The following is a 16,226-nucleotide window of genomic DNA, read 5'->3' as shown; positions in this document are numbered from 1 at the left end:
ATGCTTCATTCTTATTATGAAGTAAGTAATGATACACATATCGTGAATAATCATATATGAAAAAGATGAAGTATTTTTGACCATACGAGTCCATATCTAAACTACAAATATTTATATGTATGATCTTTAATATGTCTGAACTCTTCTTGGCACTTTTCTTTGTCTTGCTAGTTTGTTTTCCTTTTATGTAGTCCACATAAGCATCAAAATCAGTAAAATATAAAGTACTGAGTATTGCATCATTCACCAATCTTCTAAACCTCTCTATGAATATATATATCCCAGTTTTCTGTGCCACAAAATAGAGAAATTTTCATTCATAACACATCATTTAATACTAGCATTATCATGAACATGCATTGCATTATAAAAGGCATTGTCTTAAAAATTAATTTGGAAAAGACTATTAGACATTATACCATTTCCAACGAGATTGGATTTATAAAATAAATCAAAGGATGTATCTAAAAAATTAAAGGAATAACTAAATGGTACAAGTCTTGAACCTAAAATCAAATTTCTAGAGAAACTTGGAATATAAAATGTTCTTTCCAAATTTAAAACAAAACCAAATCTAAAATCAATTTGTATATTCCAATTGCCTTCACACGTGAACACATCTTGTTTCCTGAATAGATGCACTGCCCATTGCCCATTGGCCTCCTTTGGTTTAAAAAGCCCTACAAGGTATTCAAAATAGGGATTGTAGAACCAGAATCAATCCGCCAAGTGTTATGACAAACATCAACCATATTAGCTTCATAACAAACAAGTGAGGTTGGATTACCTTTCTTCTCAAGCTCAACCTTAAATTTGACACAATCTTTCTTCATGTGCCCTTTCTTTTTATAGAAGAAACACTTGGATTCCTTCTTGACGTCAATTTAGACGGGGTATTTTACCCTTTCCCTTTTGTTTGGCTTGCCATTTGTTCTTTCTCTGTGTCGCCATATGTGCACTTTTGCCATACTCCATAATCAGCTTGCTTTCCTCTTGAACATATATGGTCAAAAGTTTATTAATTGACCATTTATCCTTATGTGTGTTGTAAGATATTTTGAAAGCTCTATATTGATGTGGAAGAGAATTTAGAATGAAGTGCATAAGGAAAAATTTAGACATCTCAACTTCAAGAGATTTGAGTTGAACTAAAATGTCCTTTATCTAAATGATGTGCTCACGCACATTTTCAACATTGGTAAGCTTCATTGATGATAACTTTATCATTAACGTGCTTGGTAGGGCCTTATCTGAAGACTTAAATTGTTCATCAATAATCTTCAGCAATTCCTTGACATTGTCATGCTCTCTCATTGAACCACGTAAACTAGCAAAAATTTTTATCTTTATAAACATCATACTAAGACGATTGGATCTCTCCCATCATTCATAAAGAGCAATTTCAGCCTGAATGCTAGTATCAGTAGATGTAGATGGTTCATCCTTCTTAATAGCATTATTAATGTCCATCCACCTTAATTAGAGACGAATTTTCTCATTCCATATTTTATAGTTATCACCATTTAAGTTAGAAAAATCACATTTGATATTAGAAAAATTCACAAGTTGTATAATTGTATAAAATAAAAATATATATATACATGCCTGTCACAGAAATTGAGGTAAATAAATATGTCATATTTTACCAATGTAAAACATGTAAATCATGCTTAAAAAATATGAACCAAATAACAAATAAAAACTGCCTGTAAGACAAGTTTTATTTAACAGATACATATACAAACTTCATGATGAAACTATCAAATTATATACCTTTTCTTAATTCTTGTAGGTATATTAAGAAAAATAATTTGTTATTTTATCCTAATTAATCATATAAATATAATAAAAAAATCCTATGGGATAAAATTTATCATATTTAAATATGATTAATCACAATTGATGTCATTTTCTATATATAATCCAAGGATAATTATTATACAATTTAGCAGAATCAAAGATGTTGTGGCTAATCTTTAATTAATTAAAATTATATTGATCACATGACATCCAATTTTATGCATAAAATAATTAAGTAACATGCACGTATCCACATATATAAGTAGATAATAAAAATACATACATTCATTAATTTATGCATAAAATCAAGTAACAAAAATTGCCAAGAAAAAAAATTATGTTTCAAAATAGCATTTTTTTTATTGGCCTTTATGGTTTGGGTTAAGACACATATGTATGTCCCAAAAGAATGATTGCTAGACTTTGTTATAAGTTGGTTAAAACATTTATGACCTAGTTTTTTACCAATGTATGGAGGCCCATACCCAAAACTTATTGAAAGAAAAGAAGTAAGCCCATGTCTAAAACTTCTTTAAAAGAAACAGCCATGCTGCCCAAAACTTGTTGATAACTCTATTATATAGAGTTATTTTGACTCATTTTGGGAGGCTTAAGTAGCTAGATCTTTGAGATTTTATGTTCGAATTTTAGCATTATAGGTGTTTTTTTTAGTTTAAGTTGATATTTTTGTTAGTGATTAATTTAAGTTATTTTAGTTAAATTTTAGGTTATTTTATTTTAAATTACTTTAAGAGTAGTTATTGCTAATTTCTCTTATGGCTTTTGTAGGAAATTGATGAAAAAAGACTCATTTGATGAAAATCAGTGCAAGTATGGTGATAGCTTCATTCGTATATGTTTCATATTTTTGACCATATCTCTTTCTAAAAAAACTCCAAATGAGGTGATTCTTTGACCAATCAAAATAGAAAGAAGGGAAACAATTTTATGTTCACCAATTGGCCCAGTTATGATTGGATCATGGTCAAATATTTGTTCAATTCGGACCACTGCAGCAGGATGTAAAGACTGAACAAGATGCAGTATTTGGAGAAATCTTTCAATCCAGAAGTCCAATTGATGTGATTTTTAATCCATTGGAAAGTTAAGAGACAGGGATAAACTTTTATGTTTTACTACTTTACCCAGTTCTTAACATATCAGGGTGAAACTCATTGAAGTTGATAGACTGCCTACAGCGCTGGGAGAACAAGGCTGCAGCGTTGATGAAAGGAAGCACACATACAAATTCCAGAGAGCTCAGCGCTGCAGCGCTGGAGAAGTAGCGCCGCAGCGCTGCGTGACTCCTAAAAAAAAAAGGACATTAACGAAATTTCACAAATTAGGTTATTTGGAGCTATTTAAGGAGACTTTTTCAGAGATTTTTGAGGCAGCAAGAGAGGCAGCAAAGGAGGCAGCAAGAAACTATTCTGGAGATTTAGAGCCAAGAACAAAGCAAGGAAACAAGAGAATTGGAGAGAGAATCAAGATCATACATCTCTAACTATTAGTTTTCTCTCTTACCTTTGTGTTTTTTTTTTATTTTCTTTGACTTGGATTCATGGCTAAATTTCTTTGGATATTGTCTTTATTAGATATTATGAACTAATTTATTTTTCTAGGATTGCAATTGAACTCACATGTAATCTAGATTTTTAACACTTTCTTGCTTATTTTCAATGGAGTTTGAATTGTTTATTCCAATTTGTTCTTAATGCTTTTAATTGCATGGCCACCAATTAAATTGATCTAGAAACCTAAACAAACTTGGGAAAGGGAGTTTAGTGTAGACTAAAATTGGGATAGCATATGATCATATTAATTGATTTGCGTATAGGATAGGGATATACCTATAGGCATATGTAGCCAAATTAGAGCCTGAACTTAATGAGTTTGTTTTAATTTCAATTCACATAGGGATATAGTGTTTTGGTTAAAATAGATATTTTTTATAAGATGAGTTGGGAGACCCTTATAAAATTTAGGACTCTAGGTTAACAATTCAAACCATTGAGATAAGTTAAGAGAGAGGTAAGATTTAGATGAAGTGTGAGGGATATTGTAATCCTAGGCTTGTTTGATTTGATATTTATTTGAGTATTTATTATTTTGATTTTTCTTAATTTAATTCTGCTATAACTTAGTTTGATTTGATATTATTTTGATATTGTTTGGATAAGATTAATTTGCAATAATTTTAGTACTTAGTAAACTTTTAGATCAATTCCCTGCGGGATCGATACTCTACTTGTAATACTATCTATTCGATACGTATACTTGCGTGGTAGAATTTTAACTGACAAGTTTTTGGCGCCGTTGCGGGGAATTGTTTCTAGAATTTATACTAATACTAATACCAAGCAAATTAGTCTTAATTCAAATTTTTTTTATTTTATTTTTAGGTACTTTTGGTTGAGGTGATGAATTATTGTAACTATCGGTGGACATCTGAACAATTTGTGCCTATGAGGGTTGCTAGTGATTATGAATTGGCTATCAGTGCTTTGGCCACTGAAGTTGATGCTTTGTCTCAAAAAATTGATACTTGGGGTATTAATGTTTTTCAAAGTCCTTTTGTGGCATGCGAGCTTTGTGGAGATAGGCATTCGAGTGATTGTTGTCCAACCTATTCTGAATCAATGCAATTCCGATGGAAGCTTCAATGGGCAGCAAAACAATTCATACTCCAACAATTACAACTCATGGTGGAATCACCCAAATTTTCATGGGAGTATGATCAGGATCTACTATTCATCACAATCTATTTTTCAGCATGATTTCCAGTCACAAGTTAGAGCCCCTATACTTGAGAAGAAGCTAACTTTGGAGGATATGCTGATACAGTTCATGACAAAGAATGATGCCATCATTCAAAGTCGAGCAGAATCAATCCAAAATCTTGAGACTCAATTAGGCCAACTTGTTAATTACATCAACAATAGGCCTCAAGAAATTTTACCAAAGGACATTGAGCCTAATCCTAGAAAAGAAGAATATGGTAAGCATCTTGATGAGATAAATGGCAAGAATGTGGTAGATGATGAAGATAAAGTAGATCAAGGTAACACTTCCACCAATCAAGTTCGAGATGAAAAAATTAAGCAAGAGGAGGAAGTATTACACCACCACAAGTCAAGCCATATGTGCTTCCTATTCCTTTCCTAGATACAGCTGCTAATTACCTAAAGTGGCTATTGATATGGAAAATCCAAAGAAATCCTTGAAGCTGTTTGGTTCAAGTGGCAACAACAAAGGACCAGAATGAAGAACTCACAAATGTTACACATGTCTTGAAGGCTACACCAAAAGTGCATTATCCAAGAAGAACTGAATTTGAGAAGTTAGGTAAAAGTCAGCCTATTCCACCATCTTGGGTTGAGCAAGCACCAAATCTTGAGTTAAAGCCACTACAACCTCATCTTAAGAGGAGACTACTTTCACACCTCAAGCTTTTTCCATGCAAACTCCAACCTCCTTAAAGGGTGAATGAAGACCTCAACCAAAGTCAAGCTAGTGACTATAAAGAAGCGCTTCTTGGGAGGCAACCCAAGATATTTTTTTTCTAAGTTTAAATGTTATTTTAGTAGTAGTTCTTGTTTTTTCTATTTAAATAAGTAGTTTTAATCTCTCCCTAGCTTGTTTTGCTGTGTATGCAGATTTGGAAAGCATGAAGATGAGGAGAAAGAAGATTAGAGCTTCAAGGAACTACCACCATTGATAGGGAAGTTTCTTTTCTTATTCTTTTAACTTTTCCATTGAGGACATGTGCAATTTAAGTTTGGGGGAAGGTTTTATTATTATTAGTTTTTTGTGATAGTTTAGGTTAATTTATTTTCATTATTTTTTCAACTAGATTTACTTGTGCCAGCTTCATTTAATTTACCTATCCAATGATGAGAAATCAGTTATATTCCTATCTTGATTCTTCAAAACACGTGAATATTGTTTGAGTGTTATGTAAATTCTCATGCTAAGCTTTGCCATTAGGTTGAAATTTCTACATTTTGAGCACTATGTCTTTTTCTTAGATTTATTGTATATATTTAGAAAAGGTTTATGTGAATGCAAATTTTTGAATTATATATTAGTTCTAGAATGTTTTGATTCTCTCTCGAGGCGAAATCCTAGGCTATACTTAGTTAAGGAATGATTTAGGCCATTGTTGGACCGATTGAGCCTTTTGTAGCCTTCCTTTACATAAATTATCCTCAGTTTCCCCCTTTAAGCCTAATGACATCTTTTCTTTGTTTGAACACTTAATTTTTAGCCTAGACCCTTATAATAATATTTGCAACAATTCTTGCATCCCTCATTCCTAAGTGCATAAGTCAATTTAGAATGTGTTATGAGCCACATAGTGAAAGAGGTAGTCAAAAAAAAAAAACGATGAAAAGTTCAAAAATATGATTGTACTCATCTCATTGCCCAATAAAAGAAATAAGTTTGGGGGTATGAAATTGAGAAAAAGAAAAAGGGAAAGAAAGAATGAAGTGTTGAACAAAAGAAAAACTTTGATGGAGAAGGGGTATACTAAGTGAAGGAAAATAAAGCTCTGAATGGCATCCAGATTGACTATGTGCTTAGGGTGATTTGAGCTATCATTATCCATATCCAACCTTAACCTTAGCCATACATTACAAGCTAATTAAAGTCCTATTGATCTTTAATATAGTGTTAGCCTACATTAGTGGAGAGAGGGATGAAAAGCAAACTTATGGAGTTATTTATATTTGAATTTTGCATGAATATAAATTTATCCAGATTGTACAATATTCTAAGTGAAGAGATGACACACACACACGGAATTTAACTTAATGATGAGTTTGCATTTGAATTGAGACATGAACTTGAATAATATTTATGTGTTGCCTAGAGTTATGAATATGGATTAACTATTGAGGATATTAAAAGTAATTAATGAAATGGTGCAATTGAAGTCTAATTAAATGTTTTCATGTTTACGTTATTGCATGTTGTTTTATGTTTTGCTCGAGGACTAGCAAAATCTTAAGTTTGGGGTGTGGAACTCTATTATATAGAGTTATTTTGACTCATTTTGGGAGCTTAAGTAGCTAGATCTTTGAGATTTTATGTTCGAATTTTAGCATTATAGGTGTTTTTTTTAGTTTAAGTTTGATTATTTGTTAAGTGATTAATTTAAGTTATTTTAGTTAAATTTTAGGTTATTTTATTTTAAATTAATTTAAGAGTAGTTATTGCTAATTTCTCCTATGGCTTTTGTAGGAAATTGATGAAAAAACTCATTTGATGAAAATCAGTGCAAGTATGGTGATAGCTCATTCGTATATGTTTCAATATTTTAACCATATCTCTTTCTAAAAAAACTCCAAATGAGGTGATTCTTTGACCAATCAAATTATAAGAAGAAGGGAAACAATTTTCATGTTCACCAATTGGCCCAGTTATGATTGGATCATGGTCAAAATATTTGTCAATTCGGACCACTGCGCAGGATGTTAAAGACTGAACAAGATGCAGTATTTGGAGCAAATCTTTCAATCCAGAAGTCAATTGATGTGATTTTTAATCCATTGGAAAGTTAAGAGACAGGGATAAAACTTTTATGTTTACTACTTTACCCAGTTCTTAACATATCAGGGTGAAACTCATGTTTGAAGTTGATAGACTGCCACAGCGCTGGGAGAACAAGGCTGCAGCGTTGATGAAAGGAAGCACACATACAAAATTCCAGAGAGCTCAGCGCTGCAGCGCTGGAGAAGTAGCGCCGCAGCGCTGCGTGACTTTCCTAAAAAAAACAAGGACATTAACGAAATTTCACAAATTAGGTTATTTGGAGCCTATTTAAGGAGACTTTTTCAGAGATTTTTGAGGCAGCAAGAGAGGCAGCAAAGGAGCAGCAAGAAACTATTCTGGAGATTTGGAGCCAAGAACAAAGCAAGGAACAAGAGAATTGGAGAGAGAATCAAGATCATACATCTCTAACTATTAGTTTTCTCTCTACCTTTGTGTTTTTTTTCTTATTTTCTTTGACTTGGATTCATGGCTAAATTCTTTGGATATTGTCTTTATTAGATATTATGAACTAATTTATTTTTCTAGGATTGCAATTGAACTCACATGTAATCTAGATTTTTAATCACTTTCTTGCTTATTTTCAATGGGATTTGAATTGTTTATTCCAATTTGTTCTTAATGCTTTTAATTGCATGGCCACCAATTAAATTGATCTAGAACCTAAACAAACTTGGGAAATGGAGTTTAGTGTAGACTAAAATTGGGATAGCATATGATCATATTAATTGATTTGCGTAAGGATAGGGATATACCTATAGGCCATATGTAGCCAATTAGAGCCTGAACTTAATGAGTTTGTTTTAATTTCAATTCACATAGGGATATAGTGTTTTGGTTAAAATAGATATTTTATAAGATGAGTTGGGGACCCTTATAAATAATTTAGGACTCTAGGTTAGCAATTCAAACCATTGAGATAAGTTAAGGAAGAGAGGTAAGATTTAGATGAAGTGTGGAGGGATTTGTAATCCTAGGCTTGTTTGATTTGATATTTATTTGAGTATTATTATTTTGATTTTTCTTAATTTAATTCTGCTATAACTTAGTTTGATTTGATATATTTTGATATTGTGTTGTGATAAGATTAATTTGCAATATTTAATACTTAGTAAACTTTTAGATCAATTCCCTGCGGGATCGATACTCTACTTGCTAATAACTATCTATTCGATACGTATACTTGCGTGGTAGAATTTTAACTGACACTTGTTAAAAGAAATAAAGTAGTTTAGGTTTTTTTTTTGTATTTTTTATTTATCGTCTTCTACCTCCAAATGGGTTTGCCTAATTCCAATTTGAACCTATTTCATAAACTCGATCATATCTTGGTCTCTAAGACCCCATTTTCAACGTTTCAAAAGCCATTTTTTCTCATAGTTCAATTTCCTTTAGCTTTCCAACATCATTTTATTAAAAATTTGACTACACAATTTCAAGTTTATAAAACAGAACTTTAAGCCATTTTTGCACACAAAAACAAAAACTCAAACACATTAAGACAAAAGTTGAAACGACTCTGATACTAACTAAAAGACATCATAAATGCCTACACATATACACATTAACAAAATTAACATACAAAAAAATTGAAATGTGAAATTGGATACTAACCTCCAGCTATTGATATCACAAGAATGAGCTTCTCTCTATATAAAGGCACTTCTAAACTCTAGCAATCTCATTTAGATAGCTTGTATTTAAATAGCATTGAGCTTAGGGACCCGTATATGATTTATATATATATATATATATATATATGTCGTCTTCCAATCAAAACCGTAACCAAAATAAAGAAAGTGGACATGTCAAAGTAGTTAATAAAAGGTTAGTAGAGAGTGGGTGATATAAGGACCATGATATTATGTGGGTAACTAATATTTCTTACTCCCTCTAAATACTTTCTTTCATAATTGTTCTTTAAAGTTATATTTCTTTCATAACAGTAGAGAAATGCTAAAATAAAAAAGCGATTTGTTGAAGGAATTACAAACTAATATGACCCAAAATGAAGGAAAATTTTGGAGTAAAAAGAAATATAAAAATTCACTTGTAACAACAATTATTTGACTGTTTAGTGGCAGTCACCTCATCATTAATAGTGAGTATTTGTTTTCCACCATGAAGTGTTGTTTCATTTGTTTTAGCTTCTAAACATTTTTGGCTTGTGATTTCATGGATTTTGGTGATCATTCTTAAAAATGCTTCCTCTACATTCACATTTTCCAATGCAGAGGTTTCCATGAAAAACAAACCTTCCATCTCTGCTAGGTTTCTCCCTTCTTCCTCACTTACTTCCCTACGCTGATCACCCAAATCTGATTTATTCCCAACAAGAACCACCACCATATCCAAGTTACCGAATTCTCTTAGCTCATGCATCCATTTCTTCACATTTCTGAACGTTGTTCTCCTGCTTATGTCATACACTAACAATGCCCCCAATGCTCCACGATAGTATGAACTTGTAATGGCTCTAAACCTATCACCAAAATGGCATTTATGTAAGTATATAAGTAAAATACTGAAGAATAATCCTTGTGATAATATATGAAATGAATGATTTTATTCTAGGTAATACTCTTATATTATGTTTATTAGTGACCATATTTCATAGAAGAAGAAGCCAATAGCCAAATTTATAATACAAATATAAAGATGATTTCTTTTGGGAAGTTATGTATTAATTATTCATTATTATCATTATAATAATTAATGAAAACTTTATTTATTTGACCTCTATCTTTAGATGTTTATTTAAAATCAAGAAATTTTTTTAAGAAAAATTTGCTATTACTCCACACATATGTAAACTTAAGTTTAATAAATATATGATCTTACTCAAGTACATGTAGCTAGTGATTCCCATTGTTGACATTTCACAAATGGCAATTAATCTATACAATTCTCAGTTTTGGGAGATTAAGTTGGTAATGGTGAGTTGAATTTGGATAGTTGGTTGGTGAGTTCATGGTTTTGTTAGTATTTTGGGTCCAAGTAACAAATCAAGATAGCTTTTATCAATCATAATTAAGCTATATAATATTACATTTTCAACTTCTAACATGTCTCAAATTTTAATTTTGCTATAATATATAAATAAGCCCCTAAACTATTTACGAAAATTTAAATAAACCTTTATATTTTTATTGCGTTCAATCAAGCCTTTATATTGCTATTTTGAAAATAAACCTTTATACTTTTATTTCGAGTCAAACAAATACTTATAACTAATGATTGATTTAATCAAAATGCTATTTGTTATTTTATATCACGTGACGTTAATTTGAAATACTAAAATATTATAATTGATAATGATATGACAAGCTAATATATCATAATTGATGATGATATGACATGCAAATTTGACACGATAACATGACCATGTGACATTTTTCTCCCTCCACATCAATACCATGTCAATTCTATGTAGATATAAAATAAGGGTTTATTTGACATGAAATATTCTTGAATAGTTTAGGGACTTATTTGAACATAATGCCTTTAATTTTTGATATCATTTTTCAAAAATAATTAAATCATATAAAATGAAAAAAAGTGAATTAAGTCACTTACTATTTTTAAATTATTTTATATAAAAAAATTAACATCTTGGTTAAAAAAATATTAATAATTTTTTATTGATTGATATTTTCATTGCTTTGATTACTAGTGGTGATTCACCTTAATTATGATTATGGCTTACAATGTACAAATCCAACCATAAATCCAAAAGGGCTGTTAATTAGTTCTCAAATATTAGAATTTTTTTGAGAGATAAAAACTAAATAACTATTTGAAAATTTTAATATATATAATGTTTATTTCTCTCTTCACCTAATTTTAAAAATTAAGAGTTATTATATGAAATTTAAATGATATGTAAAAAAAAAATTTCCATGTGACATGAAAAAACATTTTCTAATCTAGGGCTCTTCCAATTGTATTTGAAGTCATTATCTTCTATAAGTATCTAATATATCAATTTAAGGTGAAATAAAATAAATGTTTAAAAATAGGTGCACAACTAATTTTATTGAATTATTGTCAATTAATTTTCTAGTTTAGGAATTAATTTTTCCTTTAAATTTTGTTATCATCTATTCTAATTATTTATTTTATTATTTCATAAGAGTGAAAAAAAAGAAGAAAAATTAAAAAACAAACTTTATATATTAATCATAATTGAAGAAAATGAATTTAATTATAATAATAGAACTTTTTGTACTTCTTTTACTCATAATTAAGAAAGATAATCATAAAAAATTTAACAGTAAAGCAAAGAAATTTTAAGAGATAATTTAAAGTCATTAAATATTAGAAGACTAATAGTTTGCGTTGTATCCACTATTTTTTATAAAATTAATATTTTAAAATATAAAATTACACTCAAATTTAATTTTGTTTCACTTCGGATTAGATTTTCGAACGGTTTGAGTTCAAGTTGTTGGTTTTTTATCAAATCGGATTAGGTCAAGTTTGAGTTGTTAACTTTTTATCACATTGAATTGAGTTTCACAGATTTTTTTCTGTTCGGTTCAACTTTGACAATTCTATGTTGGACTATTCTTTTTATTTGGATTCAAACACTTCAGGAGATAAATAAATAAGTATAATGACTTATAGTTAGTGACTTTTTTTACTATAAATAAAATTACTAAAGTACAACATTATATTCCTCATCTATTTCAAGTTATAATAATAATAAAAAAAGGCCTATATGTATCATTATTAAAATATACAATTGTTTGCCATAAATATTATTATTTACCTATAAATCAAATGGTAACCATTTCTAGAGTCTCTTTTCATGAACATGATAAAGTACAAAAAAGTCTTGTAAATGCCATTGATCCAAGAATGTTTCCTAACCAAGAGTTTTTTTTTATAAAGTAAAAATTGGGTTGATTGATTGCTCAAAAAAATTCAAGATTGGATAACACCAAGACAGGCTATCGAAAAAGATTAAACCCAAAATCATTTCCTTAACAAAGTACAAAAATTATCTTACACTTCAAGAATGTTTCCTAACCAAGAGTTTTTTTTTTTTGTCAAAAAAAATGGGCTAATTGGTTGCTCTAAAAATTCAAAGATTATTTCTCTCTCACTAAATAGCACTAAGACAAATTACCAATAAAAATTGACTTTAAACCAAACTATTTTGGATACAACTTGTTAACACAATATTCAAATGATATGCAGTTAAGCCGGTTAGATTGTGTCAACATGTTTAAGATAAAACAATTATATGATTTGATGGTTAAACTTGCTTAACCAATTTAAGACCCATTTACTAAATCAAGTTACCGTGTTGACTTGTATAATTTGACCTATATAATTAGTTTATGAACTCGTTTAATATAAGTACTTAAAAGATTATTTTAATCTTCTTAAAATTATTTTGAACAATTAATTTTAGAGGTATTTTCTTAATTTTGTAAGGGTAATAAGAAAACTACCTAAGAAAACCCTATTTTCTTGATTTTCAAAAAATGACCTCCAAAATCAAAAAAAAAAATCAAAGTTTCTTCTTCGATCTTATTTGGATTATGGATATAATTTGAGTTTTATTATGATTCTCTAATGTTGATGTTGACACTGATTTCTATTAAGTATTATGTTTATGTTGATATTGACGGATTTATTTGGAGATTTTCAACATGCTTGATAAAATATTATTATTTTGTCATAATTATTTTAAGATTATTAGGTTTAAATTTTTATAATGAAGTTATATGTGTTACAAACAGAAAAAAAGAACAAAATTTAAATCTTCTCATGTCATATAAAATGTAATTTGACGTATTTATTAAATATGTTAATCATGTCATGTTGTGTCATATAACACATTTAATAAACATATCTATATATATACTTAGATCTTAACATTAATGTAATTGTTAATACTCTGTATTTATGTAACATAATTAAGACACAAAAACATGAACTATTACTATGTCTACTTACTCTAAACAAACTCCTCAGTCAATGGCTATTTGACTTAGAGAAGTATTACCAAATACCAACCACCCTCCTAACAACAACGAAAAATGTCAAATCTTGATTTTAAAGTCCTCAAAAGTAGGGTTGTAGTGGGGTTAAATCTCATTTGGAATGGGTTAGGAAAGCTTGCCAAAGGGGAAAAAAATGTGTATGACCTTGCAACAACCAAAAAGAAATGGCCCATTTTGCCAATTGGATGCAACCACAAAAGTTTCTCATTCATCATTAACTTTGCTGGTTAGATGAAAGCAGGCTTTCAACTTGGTGACTCACAAGATCAATGGCAGAACAACTCAGAAGCGAGTTTCGTAGCTGACAGCAAGTTTGGATTTAGGCCAAAAACTCATCGACCCTTTTCCAGAATTCGCCACTGGATATAGAATTTTCATTCAGTTTAACTGATTTGGATTAAATTAGAGATAATTCTCCTACATAATTTTGGGTCCCACCAGCATTGAAAAATGCTTACTTCCACTATCTATAAACAATGCCTTTATTTTCCTTTCCCCCTGTTAAGATCAAAACCCTGCTACAGTTATTGATACTTACTGTTCATCAGGTTGCTGGAAAGATGTTCATGTGATTTGTCTAAAGTTAACTCATAAGTTCATGATCTACATGAAACGGAAGGTCTGAAAGAATTCTCATTTAGATTTTTCCCTAAGTAAAGAAAAAGTTAGGGAGTTGGTTTAACTGAGTCAGAGAGTTTAGACAGGTCCTGCTTTGGCTGAATTTCAGTGAGTTCAATCAATCAATCAACATTCATCTTCTTAAACAAGCTTATGATCATAGGCTTAATACAATAATAATTGACAAAGTTCAATAAGTAGTATTCTTCCTTTAAAACTTGTGCTTAATCCATCAAAAAGGGTCATCTCATATTTATATTAGCTAACTAGCTGATCTTACGGATTCATAGCTTCAGCAAGGATTCAAAGGATTTCAAGATGATTATGGTGGGGGAATAGTAAAGATGGTATTGTTAAAGAAGATGAGAGGGCTTTACCTTTCTTGGCCGGCGGTGTCCCAAATTTGAGCCTTGATGATTTTGTCACCAATCTTAACATTCCGGTAAGCGAATTCGACTCCTATAGTTGGCTTGGAATCCAATCGAAATTCATCTGTTGCAAACCTGGAGAGGAGATTTGATTTCCCGACCGCAGAATCGCCAATCAGAACAGCCTTAAACAGGTAATCACACTCTTCATCATATGAATCAGCCATGCAATCAGCAGAGGTCGATCACAAGAGAAAAGATCAAGAAAAAAGCTCTAAAAGAAAGCACAAAGCAAAGGATGCAGAAAAGAAACTCAAGAAGCCAAGATGTTTGAGAACAACTAATTAAGAAATGCCTAGTCGATGCATATGGCTACAAATCAAGTACGTCTATTACTTTGTCTGGTATTTGCTTTGGAGGGTATTGAGTGTTTACATGTGAAAACATAGAAAACAAAAGACATATGATTGGCTGTTCCTTGATTATCATTAACAATATAAACCAAGGAAGCCTTCCCTCTTTCCATAGTGGTAATCAATTTTCCCAAAGAAATTGATCTCATTAATTATTGGGCCTTAATGTCCCTCTTTGTGGCTCATGGTTATTGTATCAGGAGGCTAATTCTATATTCCAAAAAATTTGTTAAAGAAATGATGCTTAATCATTCCATATTTTCCTTTCTTTCTTTCGATCTTTGCCATTTTCCAATTTCCAGCTTCAATTTTAAGGTATTGGATGGTGATGATGGAAGCTCATTCGGTGACACCAACCCAAAGCTGTCCTCAATTCTATAAAGAAAATAAAACAAAATAAATTTTAAAAAAAATCAAATAGCAAATAAATCAACAAAAAAACCTAAATTCATACCTTCTTTGGTTAGAAGAACTTCCTTTGTTCTTAAGCAATTATTATGTTCATTAATTGATGGGTGAGTTGTACGATATAAACATGATGGGACCCTTAATTTTAATTTTCTTCAAAATTTTGGGTCCGGATTAGATTGCATGGAGAATAAAGATATGACAATAACCTTTCTATATATAAAAGAAAAAATAGTTAAAGATATTTGTATATGGTTTGGTAAAATAAAGAAAAAATTAAGGTTTCATTTGATTAATAGTTTTATTTTTTTTATTTTTATGTAAAAAATTAAAAATAATAAACAAATGTGAACTAAGAAAGGAACATAGGAAAGGGTAAATCTATTATAATGGAATGGGCAATGTAGGCTCAAATGCATAGACATTCACGGGACTGATTAAAACTAGAAGCCTGCAAAAGTCAAATAAAGAGATAGCCATGGGCAGCTCTAACTAGGTCATTGCTCTTTATTTAATTCATTGACAAGGAAAGCAAAATATTTTGACCAAAAAGGAAAAAAAAAAAAAGACAAAATGAATGAACATAGAGAAAAATTGGAAAACAATGATTGTCAGTTTTTTTAAGACAACATGCGTTAAAAACCTCTTATATTATTTACATATATTTAAATTAATTTTTATTTTTTTATTATATTTAATTAAATTTTTATATTTTTTATTTTAAAATAAATTAAATTTTTATAATTAACAATAATAATTGTTATCAATCAAAATATCACTTATTATTTTTATATTACGTGTCGTTAATATAAAAAATAAAAAATCTATTTGACTTAAAATAAAATTATAAATACTTGATTAAACGTAATAAAAAATAAAAATTTGTTAAATAATTTAAAAATTAATTTAGTTATTATGCTTATTTTTTGTTATTTATTTTTTCATTTACAGGAAATGAAATTTAAGGCTTTTATTTAATTTTTTTTATGCAGGGGTATAACGATGGGTAGAATATGCTATCACTTAAAACAAAAAACCTTTTGCCTTTCTTA

At 29.8% G+C, this 16,226-nt stretch overlaps 2 protein-coding genes across 2 annotated transcripts; both read right to left on the bottom strand.

Moving 5' to 3' along the window:
* Positions 1–831: 831 nt before the first annotated feature.
* On the bottom strand, positions 832–2,089 carry LOC149526806 (uncharacterized). Its single transcript, XM_089784612.1, is given in 2 exon segments — positions 832–1,605; positions 2,084–2,089. Coding segments are annotated over 2 exon segments (732 nt in total). The 3' UTR covers positions 832–879.
* A 7,283-nt stretch (positions 2,090–9,372) lies between these two features.
* Positions 9,373–15,352, bottom strand: RABA6B (Rab GTPase-like A1I protein). Its single transcript, XM_021436568.1, has 3 exons — positions 15,221–15,352; positions 14,363–15,141; positions 9,373–9,835 (listed from the first exon to the last, which is right to left on the bottom strand). Exons 2-3 carry the CDS (start codon positions 14,578–14,580, stop codon positions 9,400–9,402), a joined length of 654 nt encoding a protein of 217 aa, XP_021292243.1. The 5' UTR covers positions 14,581–15,141; positions 15,221–15,352; the 3' UTR covers positions 9,373–9,399.
* Between the last annotated feature and the right edge of the window lie 874 nt (positions 15,353–16,226).

This window comes from Theobroma umbraticum, unplaced genomic scaffold (genome assembly GCF_002168275.2).
Source record: "Theobroma umbraticum cultivar Fairchild unplaced genomic scaffold, ASM216827v3 scaffold_146.0, whole genome shotgun sequence".
Classification (NCBI taxonomy): Eukaryota; Viridiplantae; Streptophyta; class Magnoliopsida; order Malvales; family Malvaceae; genus Theobroma; species Theobroma umbraticum.
Note: the sequence above shows the minus strand (reverse complement) of the source record. Positions and strands in the feature narration are given on the sequence as shown.

Coding starts and splice junctions, on each gene's coding strand:
- RABA6B (XM_021436568.1), bottom strand. CDS start 14,580: ATGGCTGATTCATATGATGAAGAGTGTGATTACCTGTTTAAGGCTGTT. Junction 9,836..14,362: donor GACACCGCCGGCCAAGAAAG/GTAAAGCCCTCT, acceptor TTTTGGTGATAG/GTTTAGAGCCATTACAAGTT.